This window comes from Crotalus tigris, unplaced genomic scaffold (assembly GCF_016545835.1).
Source record: "Crotalus tigris isolate CLP2741 ecotype Arizona unplaced genomic scaffold, ASM1654583v1 scf7180000024472.5447098, whole genome shotgun sequence".
Taxonomy (NCBI): Eukaryota; Metazoa; Chordata; class Lepidosauria; order Squamata; family Viperidae; genus Crotalus; species Crotalus tigris.
The window spans coordinates 4785858-4811855 of record NW_024100643.1 but is presented as its reverse complement, the minus strand read 5'-3'; the positions used below and the strand labels follow the sequence as shown (position 1 = coordinate 4811855).

The window sequence follows — 25998 nt, the reverse complement described above, 5'->3', positions numbered from 1 at the left end:
GGAGGGATACTGTGCTTCCATGGTCCTGATAGATGACACTGACTAAAGGATCTGGAGTAGGCCCATCTTGCCTGATCTTATAGGGCAAGCAGAAATATTGGAAATAGGCAGAATCTCAAAACCAGGCCCTAGACTAGGAAGCCCTTGATAGATAACTAGACAATCCATGACTCGTCATCTTTCTTTCCATAGAAAATATAGATTAGTAGTTTCCCCTCACATCATGTCCCTCAATAGAGGCCAAGTGAAGTTGATCCCTCCTCCTTGGCTAACTCACGAGATTGCCTGAACTTTGCTGGTGGGGGAAGAACAAAAGGAGCCATGGACCACAAGGACTGCCTCCTGCTCCCCATTCAATCATGTGACCAAGGGCCCTCCAGAGAAGAAGACACCTATTGACCACCAGTGTCCCTCAGCCAGCCCTACCTCACCATCAAGCATTGGTATTGTTCCTTTGTCCTTCCCTCACTACCCACCGCTATTAAGAGCTTTTACATTTCAGCCTCTATTCCAAAGCAGCCAATAGAGGCTCACCAGTTGCATCTTGTTGCCAGCCACTTGGACACAGTGGCCAAAGGGAGGCTGAAAATAGGGCAGGGATATGTCCATGACAATTATCTGACTGTGTATGTTTGCCACAGTGAGGTGGTATGACAATGCAGTAGTGTCGAAGCAGTCACAACTTTGCCTAATATCAATCAAATAGGAGTAATTGGTCCCAAATTTTGGGCGCATTCTTTAAATTAGCCCATTTGAGGTACACTGATTCAAAAATTGTTGGCCTATATATACACTGTTTCATCTAAGTAAAGGCTACAAAAAAACAAGAGAGTTTTATTAGTATATATATTACTATCAACAGCTCAGAGTCACTTTATCAGTGAAGTGGGTGGCATAAATAATAAACAAATGCAAAACAATACAATACATTACAACACAATAAATACAATAAAAATAAATAAAAATCCTAATTATAACAGCCAACTGGTAATAAATAAAGGGGTACAAATTATCCAGATATATGCCATCTAGTTTTCTTAGCTATATAGTAGAAGTCATTTATTTCTTCTGGGATGATTTTTTTAATTTTCAAAGCCCTGATTTTCCGGTTGTCTCCCATCCAAGTGTTGACTAGGATCTGCCTAGGTTTATATTTTATATCAAACATATTTATAGTTGTCATTTTTCCCCTGGGAAGATCACTATATCATTTTAAGAGCTGCTGACACAGGAAATTAGAGTTGTCACTTTTCTTGTCTACACCATAAAAAGCTTTAATTTTCTTTCTGGCTGGAGAGACCCATTAAAAGCAACAGAGCAGTCCACCCCCTTTGTCACAGAGATATGGTAGCATTTGTTTAAAAATGAGAACCAAACAAAACATTAAAAAAGCCATCAACCATAAATGTAATCTAGAAAACTAGGCCTTGCTTCAATTAACTTTAATGAAAGCTAGCCTTGATTTATACCAAGGTTTAAAAGGGTGGGGGAGCGAACCCTCACTCTTAAACATAATATGTGTCTCCATGGAAACAGATGCCTGGGCTAAGAGGAGGAGTTGGTTAATCAAGAGGAAAAATCCAGTGGTTTGTAAAGGTCTTTATTAATCACATAATGGTTGGCCAATCCAGCAAAAGAACTGCAAGAATGTTAACACGGCCATGAAAAAAATCACACCTTGCTTGTGTCTAGGCCTCCCTGTTAGTTAGCAAGCCCAAACTGGCCATACATGCAGACCCAACAAAGACACGCTTTTCTGTCATGCTACAATAATGCATTCGTGGGAGAATCAAACTTTCAAAAAACTCCAAAGTTGTTCCTTTTCTGCCTCAAGAGTTTTTGTACAGAAAGAAGTATAGGTGTGTATTTAGATGTAATTCTTGCAAAAATAAGTGGGGTAGTAAAGTTGTGATTTCCCCTACCTGTTAAAAGTCGCCGTAATTCAGCAGTAAATCATTAAGTTCTAACAGCACAATTTTTAAATTTTTGATTTTTGGTGTGCTTGTTTTTACAAATTAAGATCTAAGGCGTGTTAAGGCTGGTATGTTTTATATATATTTGGATTAAACACACACGCATGCACCTGCCCAGCTTAAACATTTCATGAGTTTCCTTTCTAGTAATGTCTTCACTGCATCCTCTTAGAATACAACGACCACAGATCTTTTATTTCAGAAAACTACCCCACAGACTGATTTAATTATTTATTTTCATGATTTTTGCTCTTAAATTTGCTTTTCTAAAGCAAAGTTATAAACATAAAGAATTTTTTTACATCCTTATGAACCTCTTTCAAATTGCTCTTTTATCAGTATATTGCTTTTTGATTCTAAGAAAATACAGGTAGTCCTTGACTTACAACAGTTTATTTAGTGACTGTTCAAAGTTACAACAGTACTGAAAAAAGTGACTAATGATCATTTTTCACATTTATGACAGTTGCAGCATCCCCAAGGTCATGTGCTCAAAATTCAGACACTTGGCAATAACTCATATTTATGACAATTACAGTGTCTTGAAGTCATGTGATCCCCTTTTGCAATGTTCTGACAAGACAATGGGGAAGCCTGATTCACTTAACAATCTTAATAACTGCAGTAATTCACTTAAAAATTATAGCAAGAAAAACCATAAAATGGGACAAAATTCACTTAACAACTATCTTATTTAATAACAGAAATTTTGGGCAATTGTTGTCATAGATTGAGGACTACCTGTATGTTAGAAGCTTTATTTTTTTTAAAAAAAAAAGTGTAGCCCCCAACCACAAAATAAATAAATAAATCTGCCTATTCCAGACTGTAAGAGGGAGCTAAACGACTTATCCATTTAAAAACAAACAAAAACATTCCCAGTGTTAAAAAATACTGTATTATGAAGGTTGAGCTAGAACCAATTACATTCACTTTTCTCTATAGTTCCTAATTTTTAGAACAGCCTGTCTGCATTGGTCTAATTTAGACACATGTTTAATCTCATTGGTAGAAAAAAGTTCTGGAAATATGTTAAAAGGTGCGATTAAATGTGCTTATTTTCCATCTCTGCTCATACAAAATAATTAGGACTTAGCAAGCATCGAAGGCTGAATCCAGAAATGATAAGTTGCACTTAAACCAATATAAAAAGCAAAAATTAATCAGAGAAAGAGTTCCATGGGTTATATGAATATTAAGGCCACAATTGTTTATATACTTATTAAAATATGTTTTTCTGAACAGATATACTTCTAAACAAATTTGAATATGATTTCTTATAAATGAATCCTATAAAACAATGAAAAAATAACGTTGAGGCTTACCAATTATTTGGCCCCAATTTTTACTTTATAGGGAAATTTTCAGTTACAAAAATAACAGCATATGTTAGCTGTAAGTAAAAGTTCAAAATCCAACTTAGGGCTATACTTTTAATGACACTAATTACTGCTAAAATGCACTGTGTAGATCAAATTGGCATCAGATGTTACCCCAACCTGTGTTCTTTTTCTTCTCTGTTAGTGTCTTATAAGTGGCTATCTTGTTCTTAAGCTTGCTTTCCAGCAGCAATTTCTTTAAACCAGAGTTTCTTAAGTTCCAGATGGGTGGATTTCAATTCCTACAGCCACTGGGAGCTATAGATTAATAAACAAATTCACTATCTAGCATTGCCCTACTGAAAATTTGGGGAAGTGAAATTGCAAAAGTTGAGAAACAAGATTTTAAACCAAGGATGTCCAATCTTGACAATTTTAAGTCTTGTGGACTTCAACTTCTACTTGTGGGAGTTGAAGTCCACAAGTCTTACAGTTGCCAAGTTTAAACAGCCCTACTGTATAAACCTATAAATTCTTTATCCTATAGGTATACATACTGAGACCATTAGTGTGAATATTTGCTGTCATATTGTAATTATAAAGGTACCAGAAGGGGTATTTTAACAGATGTGAGAAGATATCATTAAATTAAATTTATATACAGTAATCAAATACATTAATTTTAGATTTGTACCCGGCCCCACTTATTTTCTGGAGTGCAGCTCTTTACCTGAAAAGATTAGGCAGCTGGCTTTTTATCTCTTTATCAAAGTATTTGACCAAACATCCCATCCTAGCCCAGCCCAGCCCAGCCCAGCCCAGCCCAGCCCAGCCCAGGCATGGAGTTATGGTCCAAGGACAAAAGGAAAATAGTAAGATGGAGAAAGCTGTTTTAGCTCTATCAGTTATGATCCTTCTGCACATCAGACAGGCAGTCAGCAGGAGGGAATAAAGGAGAATGCACAAATCCCAGGAAATCATCTGCAAGATGAGACTTGCATTTGCTATAACAAAGCCAAAGGAATAAAGTGAAAAAGGTGCCTGCCACATTACTACTTGGAATGCTCCCCCCCCCCCACAAACCCCACTAGAATCCAGCCTAGAGCCACCAATTCATGTGCCCTGGGGGAAAGTGCTTTCCTACATCCCCAAATAAGGCAATACTCAGCAACAAGCTGAAATCCTTCAGGAGATTAATAAAATAGGCCTAACACTGACCACATCCTTAAAGTGCCCACTAAGGCGCTCTGTGCCCTGTGCCCTGTTTTTAATTTAGCTTTACGGGCACTGGGCAACACATTGGCTTCCATTTAAATTCCCAGAATATTCCTAAGATAAAAACATTCTGGGGCATTGTGGGAAAGTTAATGGGTAAGTCAGGTTCACTTAACAACTTGTTACTAAACAACTGCAGTGATTCACTTAACAATTGTGTCAAGAAAGGTTGTAAATTGGGGCAAAACTTAACAAATGTTAACAAATGTTTTACTTAGCAACAGAAATTTTGGGCTCAATTTGGTCGTAAGTCAAGGACTACCTGTACAATGATTTGGTATGAAGGTAAAATTCAGGAAACAGAAAAAGTTCAGGAGAAAAATGGTCTCCCCCCCCCTTTTTTCCCCCTGGATTTCTTTTTCTCTCGGTTTAACGGAATAATTTAGTTAAATAGGACCTGAGACAGACAAGAGATAAAGATTCACAATATAATACTTCTCTCTATATATCTTTTCCTTTCTCATGTGAGAAACATCAAGCAAGATATATACAGCTGTCCCTCTCTTTGCAACAGTAAATCTCTGAGTTCATTTCTTGGAAAAGGCGGTGTAATCCACTTTTGGCCTTCTACTGAATGGTAAATATTTCTTTTCTATCAGGTTTTTGATCCGCTACATTAAATTCTCTCTTAGTCCACATTTTATGGTCAAAGTATATTATCTAAATGAAACTGGCTTTATTGATTCATTATATACTAGAATATCCAAGTTGAGTTGAACCCATTTTATGGTAATTTTATGGACAAACCCATGCAGTTTTCAGGATAATAATGCAGAAATGATTGCTACTATCTTTTTATATTTCTATCTGGCCAAACTCGTATTGAATTGTCAACTAGACAGCCTTACTTAAGCTTCTTAACTAAAAATCTAATAGCCATTTTGGTTGTCTTCTGAAGATAAAGCGGGATACATTTAAAATTAAGCAATTAAATTAAATGCATATATATCAGTAGTTATTGCTTCCTTTTTCATTATTATATTTTTGGACACCTTTCAATTTTTGACTGAAGCTTCAAAAACCCAGTACTGATTGCTGAGTAGATCTAATTATAAAACTCAGTATTAATTTATAAACTGCAACTGCCAGATTAGGTGATTCACATTAGTTTCACATGTAATGACATTCTGTGTTAGTGAAACAAGAAGGCAATTATGTTCACAAAAGATTGATGGGCCTTTTATCTAAACTGATTGTTTCCAGCCTTGCATCCTCCAAATATTTGGGATTGCAACTGCTATGAGCTCAACCAACATACACAAAAATCATGAAGATGGGCATTGTAGTGTAAACCAAAGGAGCTGTGTTGAAGAAATAGATTTACAGGCACATTCAACGAACATTCATCATTATATGCACACAAAAGGAAAAACTTGGCTGAAGAATACCTTGCATGCTACTAAATAATAAGACATACATATGAGAAAAAAATTAATAAATTAGTACATATTTTGATACACTTTGGCTGAAGTTAGCTCAGACTAAATTTAAATGGAAATTTTATGATATTCCCCCACTCACAAATTCCTGCTTAAAAAGATTCAGAGCTAATGCTAGCTGTTCAAATGCACTTCCCTAGCAGCGTTTTTGAATAAATTCTTTGTTAATCTTGTGACAATACAATATTTACAATAGTTTCTTGGTTTTCAGAAAATTCTTACTGCAGAAACAGGGAGAGGATAAAATAAACTACATGCATTCATGAAATCAATATGACACTATAATATCTCATATCCAGATCTGCACCACATGGACAGAGATGTACAAATTTCCAAGTTAAAACTATAAATCACTTTATTCAATATGGCTACTTTGAGATGTCCTGGAGCAGAATCTTCAACACCCTTATGGGAATTGTAATTCAACACACCTAGAGGGCATTAAGTATAAAAAAAGATAAATAGATAAAACTCCAACTAAATAACTAGAATAAGCCTAACAGGTGCACTGTGCAGAATATATATAAACCAGTAAGTTTATGGTCTCTGTGTGTGCACACATCCTTTTGTACTTACATGCTTGTTACTTAGTAAGAGACTAGAAACAGACTGCTTGCCTCCAAAAAAGGAATCAAAAGCATGGCTTTTAATTGAAAGCAGACTGGAGAGACTATCTGCCTTTATGTTTGCAAAATGAATGCAAAATTGGGGTGGGTGGGCGTGTGGCATAGCTTTTTGTCTTTACAGTTCAAACGAAGTGTTAAAATGGAAAAAAAAGAGAATGCTTTATACCCAGCAGAATCCCACCCATATTTATTCAAAAGGAAGTCCCATTGAATTTTGTGAGACTTGCTTATGGGAGAACCAAGCTAAAGCCACAAATAATAACTGATGTTCATTTAGATGTCAGGAAACTCTGACGATCCTGAAATCCAAGTGATTTTTAATTACCATCACTATGCTCGCTGAATGAGCCTGTGTAACTCACAAGCCTGCATCTTCCTCAGTTCCGATACAGTTGGTCATAAGAGAATTAGACCCAATTCAGAAGGGGGGGGGGAATCCATAGTAAAAGGAGCTCATTTCCAGCAATTTCTCGCCACCCCACCAAGATATTGAAACAATTTTGCCTCCCCACCCCCACCCCCAGTGTTCGGTTTCATTTCCACTTACAGGTATCTTTCAGGATGGAATTGATGGTGCAGAGCTACTGAGAACCCGAAGTAACTGTCAGGAGTTTTGCCTTTCTTGAGAACCACGAATTTAGTGTCCAAGTTGAAGGAAGCACATCTTAGAGGGGCCAGAGACAACCACAGCATGCACCCCAAAATCAGAAGCGGGCGCCCCCAAATACACTTCCTTTGCTCAGAGGCTACCAGGAGAAGCTGAAAGTGCGTAGTGGCCATAGCTTGCCAGATGAATTTCCCTCCTGCCAGCGAGCGCCCGTTCAGAATGTGGCTGGCTTGCTGGGAAAGCCGATAAAGAATATTGCTGCTGGTTGAGGAATGTTTTCTCTCGCTGCTGCTCGGATCCTCGTTCGCAGTGAAGACGCCCCTGTTTTCTCCCCGCCAAAGCTTTGATTCTAGTGCTTGCCTGGGCGGGTAGTTAAAGGGAAGCGCGCGTCATTAGCACCCTCCAGCTTCTCCTTTCTCTCCACCTTGCACACACTCTAATCGGCTGGTTCTCCTGCACTTTTCTTCCGGGGGAAAAGAAACAAGAGCTTATGATCTCTTAAAGGGCCCGCCCAGGTTGGATACCTGCCCAGCACACAAAAGGGGGAGGAGGAACTGATATGTAGCAGTTAAGGTGTTGGGCAAAAATGCAGGAGGCCCCATTTCAAATTCACTCCCAGTCATGGGTACCCAGTTGGGTCTGTTGTGCTTCTGGATCCGATCTACCATACAGGGCAGCTGTTGGGAGTAGATGGAAGAGGGCTGGCTATAGAAAATATAATGCTACATTATTACACATTATTATAGTGGTAATCATAATGTTAATAAACTAAAGAACATCTCAGCAAAACAATGGTTATAGTTAGCAGGCTACATTTGGATACTTATTTATATTGGGAGGTTGCAGCAATATGAGTGATTAGGGAAATACCCTTCACACAAGTTTGGAAGCATGACTGTTCATTATACACTACAACCTAAATGATGGGTTACAAGAAAAGTTGTGTTTTTATTTCACCATAAATAAAGGAGATTTATGCAAGAGCTTTCCTAAGCTACATAGACAAATAGGGCTTTATCCAGAGTATGGTTCAGTATATGACATGATCAAACGGAACAGCACTTTTCATTCAAACAAGAAGAACAGATTAGTTAAAGCATACTATAGAGAATTCAATTTTCCTAATTCATTTTTATATAGTGGGAGCCATTCCTTGGCGCATGGAAAAAATAACTACATGATCGTAGAAATCAGGCAGAGGAGAAGGACTGTCCAAGTCTTGAAAGTGATTTTAATGCAAACAAACTTTCTTATTAATCGGGGGGGGGGAGAGAATAAAACTTGGTTTAGTTTAGCCCAGGGGTAGGCAGCCTTGGCTCTTTTATGACTCGTGGACTTCAACTCCCAGAATTCTGGCTCAGGAATTCTGGGAGTTGAAGTCCACGAGTCATAAAAGAGCCAAGGTTGCCTACCCCTGGTTTAGCCAATAAGAACATATTTTGGCATTTTTGATGACATTGTTACCTTTCTAGTTAACTGCATAGTGTATCTAAAGGAAGCACAAGTCCTTGACTTGGAATTAAAATTTATCATTTGTACCTTCCATTTTCACTAGTCATCCCAGTGATTTTCTGAGAAAGATAGGTCTATTGTATATGGCAATTTTCAAGGAGATTGTGTTCCTGCCCTAGTACCCACATTGCATCTGAGAAACTCTTGAGAAGTATGTTGGGGTGAGAGACAATGACGGCTTCTAAATTACCCCAGACATTTTTATGACCAAGCAGAGATGTAAAATTAATTCTCTATTGAACATCTTCCATGTTCAATATTTATTAGTCATCAAACCTAAATCACAGATCTTGTCTAGTTCTAGTTTTCTGGTTCTAGAACTGAGCTCTGATTCAATTACCTAGCCCTAAAATACCATCTGAATTTAAGGATGATAAGATTTTTTTCTCGTTTGAGTTAATAGTGTTCATTTCTGGGAGGACAGAAGCTGGCAATAGGGGAGAAAGGCTCTTGGACTATTACAGAGAACCATTATGTCAATATACCTCCCTTTCAGTGTTAGGAAATGAAAAGCCAATTATCTGTTGACTTGTACAGTTAGGAGATGAGAACTATAATTTAAGCCTTGGAGAACAGATGATATGTAGACTTTAATCCTATGTACGTAATATACATGAGAGCTTCATTCTTATTTGCAATGAAGAAACTAAGTTATGTTTTGTTGCTGAGCTTTCTGCAAAGTAAGCCAGTTTTAAAACAAGTGCCCGGCAAACAAAAATTTTCATTTGTGTGAAATCTTGATGTTTCACATTTTAAAACAATCACATTTTCACATAGTTAATAGATAAGTTTTACTGATTTTGTTGAATCATGAATCATGTTTTGTCTGAAGTGGCACCTGCAATTCCACATTTTGCATGCAAAATTTTTATTTTTAATGCTTGTGATATCCATCCTTAAATTCATTTTCTAAAATACAGTTATAGAATCATAACCCCACATCATTTATCCAAAAGACATTAGTATCAGTGCTGATAAGGATATAGACAGGGGCAGAGATCTGCCCAGCTCCTGCTGGCCACTTAATCTACTGGTTACACATAGCCTGCAATCACTAGGCAATGTTTGAGTTTGTGAGAAACAGTTTAATGCAGGGGTAGGCAACCTTGGCTCTTTTATGACTCATGGACTTCAACTCCCAAAATTCCTGAGCTAGCATTGCCTACTCCTGGTTTAGTGTAACGGACAAGGCATCAGGCTAGAAACTGGGAGATCACAAATTCTAGTCCTGCCTTAGGCACAAAATCAGCTGGGTAATCTTGGGCAAGTCACTTTTTCTCAATTTTAGGAAGGAGGCAATAGCTATCACTTCTGAAAAAGTGCCAGGAAAAGAACTTGAAAGAACTTGTCTTGGTAGTCTCCAAGAATCAGATACAATTGAACAGAAAAAAAGGGAGAGATTGGACATCTGATTTTTACCAAGTAGATCTGTCAGTCATGACTTTCTGATTGATTGATTGATTGATTTAGCAGGGCTATAAACCCTCATAGAGATGAATTATCTTGTGTCAAAACAAAACAATAGTCTAGTTAAAAGTATCCTCTGCTGAACTCCTCTTACTGTGTCTCTTAACATTCAGACAAAACCAACTTTCTTTTGTTTGACATCTATTTTTGTTTTGAAGATGTTGTAATCAAAACCAAAATCATCATAAAAACCAATCAAACTGAGTACTCTATGCTTCCCATAGGCTCTTTGGAAAGTTCAGTTTTCATATTGGCAAACCAGGATATTGGGAGCCAAGCTAATTTCTGAGGGAGACTGTTCCATTAAATGGAAATTTAAGATTAGTGAGGATAATGATCTCTTTGTATGATTATTTTTCCCCAAATTCCTGAAACTCCTCCTTTCTAAATTTTATTGTATTTTTTTTTCTAGTAACCCATCCAGATTCATAATAATTTGGAATTATCTATATATTTCATAATAAACAAATGGTTCCCCAGCTGTGAAGCAAAGTCCACAAATCTTTATAGCAGAATAAGCTTAGTATTAAGCTTAAAGATTATTTCATTAATTTGCTGCATTTCAATGGAGTTCTTTTAATTATCTTAAACTGATTCTGGAAAAAGCACTGCTAACTTAGTGAGACCCAGACTACATGATTATAATGTTCTCTGAGTGGGATTGCCATTAAAGACAGCTCAGAAAAACTGATGCATTTAATACCTGGATAGTAAAATTAGAACTAACATGGTCAGCATTTATTGTGTGCAAGGTCTTGTCAAATATAGACAGCAAATCATCTGTATAACCAGGAAGTAACTAGAGAATAATAAACATAGAAAAATCACAAAAGAGATCTTTTGGGACAAGATCACACATTGGGGTGATTAAAGCGGACTTTTAGCCAAAAATAAATAAATGAAAGACAGATTTTTTCTGCTCTTAACAATCTCTTTTCCCCAAAATATTCATTTGTACAATATTTAATTTCTTCAAATGAAGAATGAAGGGCATTAATGGATGCCAGCATTTTCTGCTTAATAATTTTGATTTCACCTAATAGGATCTGGAGGAAGGGAGAATTAATGCTTAAAGGCCAGAGGAATATTCTTGATATTTCCATTTCTAATTAGAGAACCTTGAATAAAACATCACCCAGAAAGAATTAACTTCTAACCTGAAATGCTATACTGTAAGATTCTTTTTCTCTTCCTTTATATTCATAAAATAAAATAGAGCTGGAAGGGACCTTTGAGGCCTTCTAGTCCAGCTCCCTGCTCAAACAGGAAAACCTACAGTATATCATTTCAGACAAATGACTGTCTAACTCTTTTTAAAAATCTCCAGTGATGGAGGGCCCACGATTTCTGGGGGCAAGCTATTCCACTAGTTAATTGTCCTCATTGTCAGGAAGTTTCTCCTTAATTCCAGGTTGCTTCTCTCTTTGATCAATTTCCAATTGTTATTTCTTGTCCTGCCTTGTGCTTTGGTGAATAACATGACCTCCTCTTCTTTGTTGCATCCCCTCAAATACTGGAATACTGCTATCATGTCTCCCCTATTTCTTCTTTTCTTTAGACTAGCTAGCCAAATCCAAGTCCTGCAGCCGTTCTTCGTATGTTTTAGTCTCCAGGTCTTTGATCGTCTTAGTTGCTCTTCTCTGAATTTTTTCCAAACTCTCCTCATCTTCTTTGTGATATGGTGACCAAAATTGGCTGCAGTATTCCAGATGTGGTCTTACTAGGATTTTATAAAGTGGTACTAATACCTCATGTGATCTTGATTCTATGCCTCTGTTTATATAACCCTGGATTGTATTAGCTTGAATGGCTGCTGCTGCACATTGTTGGCTCATGGTTAAGTGATTGTCCACTAGGATTCCCAGGTCACTCTCACAGTTATTGTTTTTAAGCCAGGTCTCACCCAATCTGCACTTCTACCTTTGTTTTTTCCTGCCTAAATGTAAAATTTTGCTTTTCTCCACATTGAAATTCATTTTGTTGGATAGGGCCCATTGTTCAGTTTGTCAAGATCTTTTTTGGATCCTGAGTTTCTCTTCTGGGGTATTGGCTATTCCTGCCAGTTTGGTGTCATCTACAAACTTGATGAGTTCCCCTTCAATTCCCTCATCATTGATGAAGATATTGAAGAGTATTGGGCCTAAGACCGAACCTTGTGGTATCCCACTGCTCTCCATGTGGATGTAGTGCTATTGAGGACTATTCATTGAGTATGGTTTGCCAGCCAGCTATAGATCCATCTGGTGGTGATGTTGTCTATTCCACTTTTTTATAGCTTACCAAGGAATAGGTTGTGGTCTACTTTTTCAAATGTCTTACTGAAGTCTAAGTACACTATGTCCACAGTATTTCACTGGTCTATTAGTTTAGTCACTTTGTCAAAGAATGAAATAAAATTGGTTTGGCATGATCTGTTTTTAACAAACCCATGCTGGTTATAACTTTGTTTGCTTCAAGTTGTTCACAGATCTGTTTTTTGATTATCTTTTCTAGGATCTTCCCAGGTATTTATGTTAAACTGATTGGTCTGTAGTTTCCTGGGACAAATTTTTTTCCTTTCTTGAAGATGGGGACCACATCAGCCTTTTTCTAAGCCTCAGGTACTTCCGCGGTGCTCCAGGATTTTTGAAAGATGTGGTGCAATGGTTCTGAGATAACATCTGCCAGCTCCTTCAGAACTCTGAGATGTAATCTGTTAGGCCCCGGTGATTTATATTTGACAAGGTCGGATAGGTGTTCTCTTACCATTTTTTTGCTTATTTTAATTTTCATTTCTAATTTGTCTTTTGCAATGGTTTTTTTGGTATGTTGGACTATAGTTTCTTTTTGTGTGAAGACTGATGCAAAGTACGAGTTAAGTAGCTCTGCTTTCTCCCAGTTGCCTGTTATTTCTTGCCATCTTCTCTCTTTAGTGGACCTACAGTTTCCTTGACTTTTTTCTTGTTGTTAATATGTTGGAAGAAACTTTTTTTTATTATCCATGATTTCTGTTGCAATTCTTTGTTCATTCTGAGCCTTGACTTTTCTGACTTTGCATGTTCTGGCTGTCTGCTGCTAATCGGCCTTAGTTATGTGCCCCTCTTTCCATTTTTTGTATTTGTCCTTTTTGTCTTTCAGTTTGTCAGAGAGATCTTTATGCAGCCATGCTGGTTTCTTCTTGAATTTCTTGTTTTTCTTTTTCAGTGGAATTGTGCTGGTCTGGGCTTTTATGATTGCATTTTTCAGAGTTCCCCATGCTTCTTGGGTTGTTTTCCCTTTTAGGATTTTCATCCATGGGATCCTTCCTAGGTTCTCTCTGAGTTTGTTAAAGTCAGCTTTTTTGAAGTTGGTTGGATTGTTTTCTGTTGCTAGTGTTTGCATTATATTAAATAGTCCATAAATAGTCTTCCAGTATGTAATTTCCAAAGGGAGCATATCCAGGCTCCAAGCCAGCTTGAGAGCCATATCATCTTAGAAACTCTGTTGTTTCATTGTTAAATGTACAAGAATAGATTGCAAAAAGTGAAATGCATATCAGAGATACAAGAAGTTCTGGTCCTAAGTTTCAAAACAGATCCAGGTATTGACCATCAATAAATGTAGGAATATAAAGGACAGCTTTTCCACATATGAACCTGCTCAGGCTGTAATCTTCTCCATCCATGTTTTGGATTACAGTTCACATTGGCTTCAATCAAAATGGCTTATAATCAGAGATACATACCTAGTTATGAGAAAGGCTGAAAGAACTATTTATCTGACCCCAGAAGTCAGGAAAGATAATATGAAAGGAAGATATTGGAAATATCTTCATGAATTCCCTTAGATGTGATTAAACTGTTACGGATCATTTTAATTTTAATTATTCTTTATTTCTTATCTACTGCTTTTATCCTACTATTTTATTTACTATTTCACCTGCTTTTCTTTTTGTGGATTTCTAAAACATGTTTTAAATTTTATTTGTCCTATGCACCTCTGATAGGTTAGGAATGATTATAATCATTCCTATAATATAATCATATGTTATCAACATATGTAATCACAAAGATGATTAGGGGACTGGAGGCTAAAGCATATAGGGAACGGCTGCTAGAATTGGGTATGTCTAGTCTAATGAAGAGAAGGATGAGGGGGGACATGATAGCAGTGTTCCAGTATCTCAGGGGCTGCCACAAAGAAGAGGGAGTCAAGCTATTTTCCAAAGTGCCTGAAGGCAGGAGAAGAAGCAACGAGTGGAAACTAATCAGGGAGAAAAGCAACCTAGAACTTAGGAGAAACTTCCTGACAGTTAGAACAATTAACCAGTGGAACAACCTGCCTCCAGAAGTGGTGAATGCTCCAACACTGGAAGTTTTTAAGAAGAGACTGGACAGCCATTTGTCCGAAATGGTATAGGGTTTCCTGCCTGAGCAGGGGGTTGGACTAGATGACCTCAAAGTCCCTTCCAATTTTACTATTATTATTATTATTAAACATAATTGGAAGGCACCAGATTGAGACAATCTTCCACCATATTTCATACAGATTATCTACTGCAAGCAGCATCCAATAGTGATTTCAATGATCAAATGCCCTATCAAAAACTCAATGTAAAACATGAACAATTAAAGCTTTGTACTAAAGACAGCTCAGACATTCATTAAGCAGCTGGAACATACGAAGTCATGAACTGAAGCATATTTAAGACATAAGAAATTCCTGTATTGTAAAGAAGATACTCCTCAGATGATATATTTTATATCAAAGGTGAGGAATCTGAGGCTTTCCAGATGTGGTTAAGCAACATTGTTCAGCACCTCTTGCCATTGGTTATGCTGCTACTGGTGGGGGCTATGAGGAGCTGTCATTCAGCAATCTCTGAGCATTTATTGTAGATCTGGTGATGATATGACTAAGCCTTCCATATCAGCACCCATCTTGGAAACAAAATAGTAATTTTTCTGATCCCTGCGGTGATTTCTGTCCTCAAATCTAGTTTTAATCAATAAAATTGTTGTCCAATAAATAGCCATTCTATTCAGAAACAGAATTTCCCAGTCACAGATAAGCTTCTACAGACTTTTTTTCCAGTATAACTAGCTATATCCAAATCAACTTCTGCCCATTCCTTTATTTCTTTAATCTCTTAAAATTTGATTTTTATAGCTATTTTATGACTTTGACGTGCAAATAATTGGTCAGTGTCGAAGAAGATAGTAAACATGCATACTGGATTCTATAAAATGTACATCTTGCACATCTTAGAAACTATATACTGGTGTTTCTCAAGCTTGGCCACTTTCAGATGTGTGGACTTCAACTTCCAGAATTCCCAGTCAATATGTTGAAGTCCACACACCTGAAAGAGGCCAAGACTGAGGAACACTGACATTTGCGCCAGGGATAATATCAGCAGAACAGCACACTTTGTTTGATTCAGTAAAATCAAAAACAAAACCATGTTGCCAAATGTCTTCCTTTTGCTACTGACTTTTAACAATGTATTCTGGGACAGATATTTGGGATTGCAAAAACAGGATTTGGAACCACAGGATTCCTGCAGATCATGTATGCTTCACCTTTCAGATTTTAAGAGGAAACATTTTTTGTTTCCTGATTTTGCACATCAAACACCCTTTCATGAATAATAAAATAAAGGAAAGCAAACTCCCAAGTTCAGTAGCATTAATCGCTTTTAGTGTCAAAGAAGACCCAAGCTCTGCTAATCCAGGTAAAGAGATTGCAAGTAATATTCCTTGCATTAGAAAGCATTGCCAAAGTTACTTTGGACTCTTTAACTTTGTATTATATCACAGACATTTTAACCTGGATTAATTTTATTCAAATATCATTCTTGTACCATCTGCCTCATTTGAAAGGGCATACACAGACATTGTTAATCACTTTCTCTTTTAAATTGACACAGTGGTCAAATGAACTGTGCAATTTCTCAGGTTGTTTTGGCACTGTGATTGAAGCATCCATTTTCTATTTTATTCTCAAGATGCCTGAAAATGTCATGCAAATGTTATTTGGGGGCTTTCAGCTCACCTTATTGCTATTTGTGAGAAAGGAAGTGATACAGAGGAAAATAATGTTTTCTTTGCCACATCCTTCCATCATTCTGAGCCCTTCCTGGCTGCATTCTGAAAAAGTCCAGTGGAGGGAATTCTATCACAAAGTCTTTCCTTGAGATGTAATAGAAATGTTACAAGCTGTAGAGTCTGCTGCAGGTTATTAGAAAAATAATTGTGCAATGCAAAAATAGGACATTCGATATACCTGCTTGAAACTTAATTACAAAATGCAAAAGCACATCCGTTTACTGAAGCTTACATTCAGTCACAAGTTCTGATTTCTGCATTATGAATGGCAAAAAGTGTATTGTCACTCTGTACTTTCAGGAAAAGTGTGTGGATTAGGAGCAATTCACCTCCCTGATGTATTCCGTCTCATGAAAGAGTGGTGCTGAATCTCAACAGGACCAATGCAGGCTTCTCCACAAGCTTATGAAAATTTGGCTATTAACAAGGTGAACATGCTAGAATGTGCTTATGTGAGATAGAGCATGTTACATGTAATCCTTGACTTACAACTGGCCGCTTAGCAACCTTTCAAAGTTACAGCCTACTTGAAAAATTTAGAGCCAAAGTTCTGACAGTTGTCCCCCCTGAGACTGCACTTTGGGCATTTGCCAACACAGCCAGATTTAGCTGCACCACATGGTCATGTGATCATGTTTTACAACAGTTTTGTTGAAAATAGACACTTCCTCCAGTTTGTTGTAAAACTGGGTCAGTCATGTGACCAGTATGTTTCACAATAGGTTATAATTTAAAAACATAAAAATAGCTCCATTACAGTCATTACACAAAGACTAGAAGCAGGGCATTACTTTGTCTTACAAAATCTGATGAAGCAAAGTCCTTTTGAAGTTTTGCATATCCTAGCTCCCAAGTGTGGATTTAGTGGTCAAGAAAACAATGATTTTTTTAAAAAGGGGAATTATGTACAGACATATTGTCATTCAGAAATCAGGAATGCAGGACCATCAAAATAGGTTTTTGTTTTAATTAGGTTTTTTGTTTTTGTCTAGGTAGAATCAAGCACATTTAAAATTTATCTAAAATCAAAACTTTCACTAGCTTTGTGAACAGTTGGCTGCTATTCAGCAGCAAGAAAATGATCCCTTTTACTGTTCATGAACTTTGGTTTAATATTTATATCTATATATTGTAACTTTAATATGTTGTTTTAATGTTATGGTTTTATCTTGTAATTTCATAGTTTTTTAACTGCTGGATATAGTTTTTAATTCTACTCTGAACCCTGCTCTGAGACTGTAGTTAGATTGAAAAGTGATTAAGATATTTCATAAATAAATAAATACTTGCTGGGTGCAAAATAAGTTCTAGTAACTGCAACAATTTTAGAGATCAATAATATGGGTCTCTTATGCTCTTATGTTTACAGATGGTTGTCTTGTGTTGAAGTTTTTCTGTTTTAAAAGGTAATTACATAAAATTATTAAAGGAAGAGAGAACATGGGTTAGCACTGAGCAGATTATGTCAGCAGGCATACTGCTCACCTGACCACAGCCTTTTCCATTATGATGCAATGTCTCAGATTTATATTTAAATCATAGTTATTATTTTGATGGTTGCATCTGTAATGTAAATTAGTATATGTCCAGTTCTGCTTTGCTTATCCATTATTTCTTTTATTTCTCTCTGTTTTTCTCTCTCTGTGTGTTTGTGTGTGTTGTGTGTGTATACGTGTAGTTCAATGCAGATCTTAATATTAACTAATCAGTTAAAGAACATAATCTTTATCATACAACAAATTATTTGATACAATCAGCAGTATTGATTTTGTTTTAATGTTATACTCAACTCTGGATGAAAAAATCAGATAATTTTATGCTTGTAATATCAACACCCTAAATTATAATTAATATTGGTAGAATACTTTTTTTGCTTTTGTTTAATACTGTGTAAATATTGTATCAAAACAATGTAATGCATTAAGATATGTAACAATGTAATAAAAAGAAGAAAAACCAAAAATGACAAGTGGATACTTGCTTGGAGCCTTCCCTATTCTGGTGAGCTAAATTTTATGTCTCGTTTGCCAGTTTTATAGAGATTAGAATTTCTCTTTTTGTCTATGAGTCAGCAATTGTTCCAGCATTTCTTCTTCTTAGGTATCCCTGGGTTGAATAAAATTTAACAACATTGGGAGACAAAAAGGTAAAAAAAACATGTTTATTTCAAATGAATAAAAACAACAGATATACGCTCAAATTTCCAATTGAAGGTCCTAATTTTATTAAATATTTCAGATTTAGAATTTTTGTGTCCAGAGCTCTTTTGTCAATAGTGACAACTTGTAAAGTTTAATGCAATGATATGGACAATCAATAAATATGTGGGGAGACATTTAATTTAAATTCATTTTAATTTTAAGAAAAATACCTAGTTCCCCTTCCCCACCCACTTGTGAAATACTGCTCCTATCTACCATTTAGAAATCAGTATAGTCCCCCAAAATGTTTGTACTTCTGAACAATTTTTATTGAACTAAGACCATACACAATGCCTATAAAAATGACTTGAAATAGTACAATAAGCATTATAAATAGGTGTCAATAATATTGATATTATTGTGATAAAGAATAATACCCTAAATGTACTTCAACAGTTATCTTCCTCAGCAAAGCTGATCCTTCCAAGTTGGTCATGATATTCTGAACTGTTCCTCGTTCTTGGACAGCACATTGGACTCTTGTCCAGCATTTTGCCACTGGAAATTGAGCTAGTCTTGTTCCTGCTGTTGCTGTGTACATACGAATGAGGGTCACAGCAATAAAGGAGGAAGCCAATAGGCTCCCAGGTAGTGGGTGCAGAGATGAGCAACCCAGGCCTGCTTCTGGAGACAGTGAATAGTTGGCTCTGTTGGTGCTTGTTGGGCCTTTGTCCATTTCTTAGAGGAACAATTTACCAACCAAGTTGCAAGAGCTAGATCCAAATCAGCTTAGAAAACAATCCTGTTCAGCATAGTTTAACACTATGGAGATAAAATAAGAGAAAACCCCTATTTCTATTATGTGAGGTCTTACAGGAGAGGCAGAATGTAAAATTAGTAAACATACTTGAATATTGATCTTATTGGAGTCTCAGTACATCTATTTTAACAAATAGAAAAAGTTACCATTTTAGGAAGTTTCCCATTCAGTTAAATTTTTTGCATCATCATCCTGGAGGGCTCCATGAATCAAAAAACTGTTTCTGAAGGACATAGTTGGCCCACTAACCATGAGTTACCCACCTCTCATTTAATGTGATGTGCTAATTATAACAGATATGGGAAATTTATATAAATATCTATCTAGCTACCTAGCTAACCATTTCAATTTATATACATTATGGGCCATACCATGGCATGCGATAGAGGGGATAAGGAGAGGAATTAAGATGGATAGTGTTTCTTATGCACAATTACTTAGATGGGATGGCAAAAATTGGCAGTTAAAATCTTTGGAAGATTTAGCACAAGAAAATATTATATATTCATGGTTTCAGTATAGACAAATTGTGGATAGATGGAAGGTAGATTGTAATGTGGGTTTGCTTAGAGAAGATGAGAATTTTTTTAAACAAGTAAAAGATCAAAGACGAACTCACATTAAGAGAATTTATGGGTGTTAGTAGAATTGGATTCAGAAGCAGAATTAGTTAAAGAATGTATGATTAAATAGGCACAAAATTTTGGTGAACCAGTTTTATTAGATACTTGGGAAACTATTTGGGTGAGAAATGTCAAATTTACACAAGCCCAGAATTTAAGGGAGAATTTTTATAAAATGTTTTACAGATGGCACCTTGATCCACAAAAATGTCTCGTATGTATCCTGACTTACAGCCTAAATGTTGGAGATGTGGATGTTTGGATGCTACTTATTATCATATCTGGTGGTCGTGTAAAAATATAAAAGCCTTTTGGATTAAGATATGGTGGAATATTCAAAGAATTTTTAGAAGGAGGGTAAAATTTACCCCACAATTGTTTTTGTTAGGTATCGTTATTGATTGTGATACTAAGGAGATTACATTGATGTTAAATTTAATTACAGCCGCAAGGTTGTTAGTAGGGCAATGTTGGAAGAAGGAATCTTTGCCTACTTTGCAAGAGTGGTTTCTTAAAGTTTCTTATTTGGCGGAAATGGCAAAGATTTCGGCTTTCTTGAAGGATCAATCGCAAGAGAAGTATGTTGCGGTATGGAAAAAATGGATAGATTTTATACAACATAAGTTGGATATAAAAAAATTTTATTTAGTTTTTTAATAATTTATATTTAAAATTGAATATTTTGGGGGTTTTTTTGTTTTTGTTTTTGTTCTTCTTTTTTCCCTTTTTTATTCTTTTCCTTTCTAAACATTTATTTTTTGTATTCATGTTTTTTTATATATATACTATTGTTAATTATTTTATAATCTTTTTAATTAATGTATTTAGATTTCTAACTAATGTATTTAGATTCATTTATGGTTTATATCTTTTTTTAAGATTTTTTGATGAAATTTTAATTAAGCCTATATTCAGCTCTGGGAAGGTCGGGGGAGGAAATGGGAGGGTTGGGGAGGTGGGGGGGAAGATTGTTTTGTTTTTGTAAAATCTCAAAAATTTAATAAAAATTATCTTTGAAAAAAAAAGAAAAAAAATTTATATAGCCACCCATCTCAATTTACATAGCCACCCATCTTGATCCCAAGCTTGGTGACAAAATCATGTCTATTAGGCCTTATGAAAAGCCAGGAAGGTAGGGAGAAATCTGATCTCTGGGGATGTGATGCTCCAAGGGCTGGCATAATAACACAAAAGGCCCTCTTCATGGGGCCTGCCAGATGGCACTCTGTAATACTACTGATACAGTTTCCATCATCATTCATTACTATACCAGAATTGAATCAACATCTGTATCCTGTTGTTTCAGCAACACACAATTTAATCATAACGCTAAAGAACCTGGGAAATACATAAGATTTTTCTGCCATCACCATTAACCTTTATTGTTTTTTGCTATACATATATGCATTTAATAACAACTTTAGATTTTATTGTTGGCATTGTTAGAATATTACTTTGGTTAATGTAGCTGATGTAGCCAAATAGTTGTCTTTTCACACACCACACTGGTATGTAGGGGGAAAAATTGCACAGTGCCATCTCCAAGTAGACTAATATCCATTATTGAACAACTATGTTGTCCATTTACCATGTTACAGATGGGGACACAGGAAATCAAACTGCTACTTTAATCCTGATGGGCCTGAGCTTATGAACATATTTGCTCAGGGTCAGGCAGATGCAAAAATATTGTTTTGTTTCATTTTGTTTTGCTTCTGCTTATCATTATTTCTCCTTTCTTCCTTCCTGACTCAGAAGCTATATCTTGTTTGCATTAGTTGACCACAACATCTATTATAATATCTGAAATAAGCAGCCTTGTTCCAAAGGCATGTTGAGAATTGCACTCATCTTTGAATATTTCCTCCAGATCACTCCTGGATTGCTGCCCACTGTGGTTAATTGTCTTTTTGAGCTGTTCAAAAAATATGGTAGAAGCAGAGATAATAAAAAAATCTCCTTGACCCCAAGTCTGCAGTGATCATAGCTTCTTTCTCCCACATTTCTTGGTCTTCCGCCTGATTGTTTAGATACTATGCAACAACAAATGGATACATCTGCACATTTTGACGTGGTTGGTGGTTTTTCCTTTTAATGTTGGCTTAGCCCAGAGTAGGGAACCTGAAATCATTCAAATGTCCCTAATTTTCAGCTTCTGGTATTTTCAGCCATTATGCCCAAGGTGAATTGTAGTTGACAGCCTCAGGAATCCCACAGTTTTCTTTCTTTCTCTTATTACTATTTAAAACAACTGTAATCAGTTTCCTGGCAATGAATCCCCATGTTGCCTTCTCCCTTTGCTCATTATGAGCCTTTTGCTCCTCAGTTTTACTTCAAAAGATGGTTATGTTTCTTTTTGCACAATCTATTCTTCTGGTTTAGTAAGTAATAGATTCACAGACCAAAGCACTGGAGTACTTCAAGATATAGATTCCAATTTGTGCATGGTGTGGACTGAGCTTTTTGACAATCACTCACTTCCATTACTGTGTCCTTTCCATCATGCTTGATCTCATCTTTCTGCTACAGTGTTTTGCTCCAGTGACTAAGTATCGGGCACTGAGGGGATGCCTGCTTTATCCCATCTTTCAGTGGGATGGCAGTGTAATTTTCCAGTGTAATGGCAAAACGCCAGCATGAGATTAACAAGACAAATGCAGAGTTGGCCTATTAGGAAGTATGCCACTTTTTTGCTACATTTCAATTCTGAAATTAGAAAAATTGGCAATGGAACATCTCAATGTCTGGAAACAGTCTCTGGTCGCTTAAAGAAACTTTGGGGTTTGTAGCAACACAAACAAACCTTTGAAAAACTGGACCAGAAGAACAAACTCTATCCTTCCAGATCAAGTTCTTAGAAGACTAAGAATGATGGCAGTCAGTGCCACTAAATCTTCTTTGCTCAACCACTGTCATTTCCTTTCCTTAGCTTCACTATCCTTGTTTGATTAAAACACTAAACCTTCTTTGCTCAACCATTGTCATTTCCTTTCCTCTTTCCTAGCTTCACTATCCTTGTTTGATTAAAACTTAACTGAAGAAAATTCCAAGGTGCTCAATAGCTGATAACCTTTTGATTTTTTTTAAAAAAAGAAACCTATTGTATTATCCCAGCAATACTGCTGGATGTTTTAAGTCTGATAGTCACTTTCAGGGCAGCAAAATCTGATCTGTTATTGTTTGTTCAAATTATCTTTTCTTTTCAACCATATAATTTAGGGCAACAAGAAGAGATTTATCAAATAACTCTTTTGGAGATGAGGATTGCTTTTAAGGGGGGAAGAAGAAATGGATAAAAAGTGAGCTGATGTAAAATGGCAGGGCATATCCATGGTCAAATTTCTAATATTCTATTTTTTTTCTTATGTTTGAGATTGGAGAGATATTTTTGCATCTATTTCAGAGTTTAACCAGAAGTTTTCCCATCTCAAAGTGATAGCCAACCATGTAGCCAGGTTTCAGCCATTTGACAAGGCAATTGCAGGTGCCAGTAAAAGTTTTTAGGAGCTACAGATTGTCTATTACCTTTTTATTTTGGCAACACCACTCAGGGACCTAGCTGAAGCATCTATTTCCTTTCTCTAGCATGAACACATGAGTATTAAGAAATTTCAGGCTCCACTCAGAAACCACTGGTCTTTTAATGACCAACCTACATAACAAGAATTAGATTTTATAATTCATTCTAGTACAATATTTTCATAGGTTTCTTTAAAGATCATAAAATTCAGATCACTTCTCAATCTCCAGCTGCTACAAAAAGCAGGATAAAAAGAAAGTTATATTTTTTTTTCTAAAATAAGGGACCAGTTTGTTTCCTTTTTTTGTTCTAAGGATAGTGAAACTTGCAAGCAATAGCCAAAAGAGCACCAGATGCTTGCTGTCTTCTCTCATTTCATCAGTTCCAGCTAAACCACTGACTGTTTTATTCTTATCCTTTTCCTTCCCCAACTGATAAAGTTATTGGCAATCTCAAAACCTTGCATATTTTTCTTACTTGGAAACTGACCCAATTGTTATGTCTGAAAACTACATTCATACAAAAAAGCAGTTGATGAACAGAACTTGCTGAGATGGACAAGCTGATTTTGATTAAAGAAAGAACAATATTCACATTTATTGGTGTCTGGAAACCTCTTATGGACTTTTTGCTTATAAATAAAAAAAATGAACTTTGGATTTATTGTTTTGATGATTAGACAGATTAGTAGAAGAGAGTCATGATGTGACTTTGGAGAAAGAAGTTAAAATATAATTGTACAGACAATCCTTGACTTATGATCTCAATTGAGCTCCAAATTTTTGTTCCTAAGTGAGACACTTTTGTCCCATTTTAACATCTTTCTTGCCATAGTTGTTAAGTGAATCACTGTAACTGTTAAGTTAGAAACACAGTTTTTAAGTGAATCTGGCTTCCCCATTTACTTTGCTTGTCAGAAGGTCACAAAAAGGGGATCAAATGATCCCAGGACACTGCCACCATCATAAATATGAATCAGTTCTAAGCAACTGAATTTTAATCATGTGATCATAGGGATGATGCAATGGTCGTAAGTGTGAAAAGTAGTTATAAATCACTTTTTTTCCAGTGATGTTGTAACTTCAAATGGTCACTAAACAAACTGTTGTAAGTCGAGGACTACCTGTCGTTATAACTGCTGCAAAGATTATTGGAAGCTAATTATTAATATCTTTATATCTTTCTCGTCTTTTTAGTTTTTTTCTATTTTATTTTCTTGTTGCCCTTTTTTCTGTTATTTCTCTCTCTTTTGTTTTCTCTGTTCTAATTTAGTTTGAGGTAATTCATATTATTATTCTTAAAAGTTTTAATTTTTTTTAAAGAAAGCCAGTCTCTGCAGCAATATTTTTTTCTTAAGAAGCTAAGTCTCTAACAAGTTTCACCTATCTGATTTCCTTTAGAGAAACGATGAAAAACTTGCAACCAAGGGCTGCAGAACTTAAATCACTTATACGTAGCTGCCATTTTTATTTACTATATCCTGTAGATAATCTTGTCTTCTGGATTGTTGCACAGTTTCCAGTTTTTGTGGGGGACTGAACACACAAACACTACAGTGTAAGCCCAATTACAAGCTTAGCCATTTAATGATGATGATGATGATGATAATAATAATAATAATAATAATAATAATAATAATAATAATAATAATAGTAAGCTGAAGAAACAGTGGACTACCTGGTAAGCTGTTGCAAGAAGATTGCACAGACTGACTACAAGCAGCGGCATGACAAAGTAGCAACAATGGTGCATTGGAAGATCTGCAAAAAATATCATTTGCCTGTAAGCAAAAACTGGTGGGATCATAAAATAGAGAAAGTCATAGAAAATGATAAAATTAAACTGCTCTGGGACTTCAGAATTCAAACAGACAAGCACCTGCAACATAACACCCCAGACTTAACAATTGTCGATAAGAAAGACAAAAAAGTCTGGATAGTGGACGTGGCAGTGCCTGGAGATAGCAGAATAGAAGAGAAAGTACTGGAGAAGATAACAAAATACAAAGACCTACAAATAGAAATAGAAAGACTGTGGCAAAAGCAAGCAAGGGTAGTACCAATAGTAATAGGCTCCTTGGGTGCAATCCCAAAACAACTGGAGCACCACTTGAACACCATTGGCATTGACAAATTCGCTATTAGTCAATTGCAAAAGGCGGCCTTATTAGGAACTGCTTCCATCCTGCGACGATATCTGTAATACCATCAAACATCCACATCTGCCTATCCCAGGTCCTGGGCAAGGACTCAATAGGTAGACAAAATGCCAAATCCAGTCTGAACATCTGGCTGACTGTGCGATGATCCATAATAATCATAATAATAGTTGGAAGGGATCTTGGAGGTCATCTAGTCCAACCCCCTGCTCAGGCAGGAAACCCTATACTATTTCAGACAAATGATTGTCCAGTCTCTTCTTAAAAACTTCCAGTGTTGGAGCTTCTGGAGGCAGCTTGTTCCACTGATTAATTTTTCTAACTGTCAGGAAGTTTTTCCTTAGTTCTAGGTTGCTTCTCTCCTTGATTAGTTTTCTCTGCCCCAAAACATGTCTGCCTGCCTATCTGTCTGTCTGTCTGTCTCTTTCTCTCTCTCTGTATATGTATGTGGGG

General features: G+C 36.2%; 1 protein-coding gene across 3 annotated transcripts in view; it reads right to left on the bottom strand.

Annotated features, from left to right (window-relative positions):
- The window catches only part of ITGA3 (integrin subunit alpha 3), a 93150-nt gene extending 85444 nt beyond the window's left edge, over positions 1 to 7706 (bottom strand). For all 3 annotated transcript variants that reach the window (XR_005555476.1, XR_005555477.1, XM_039333083.1), the window contains exon 1: positions 7180 to 7706. Coding sequence is in view for 1 of the 3 variants with exons in the window: in XM_039333083.1 (XP_039189017.1) it covers positions 7180 to 7412 (233 nt within the window). In the remaining 2 variants the exon portion in view is untranslated. The remainder of the gene's footprint in view (positions 1 to 7179) is intronic.
- Positions 7707 to 25998: the final 18292 nt, after the last annotated feature.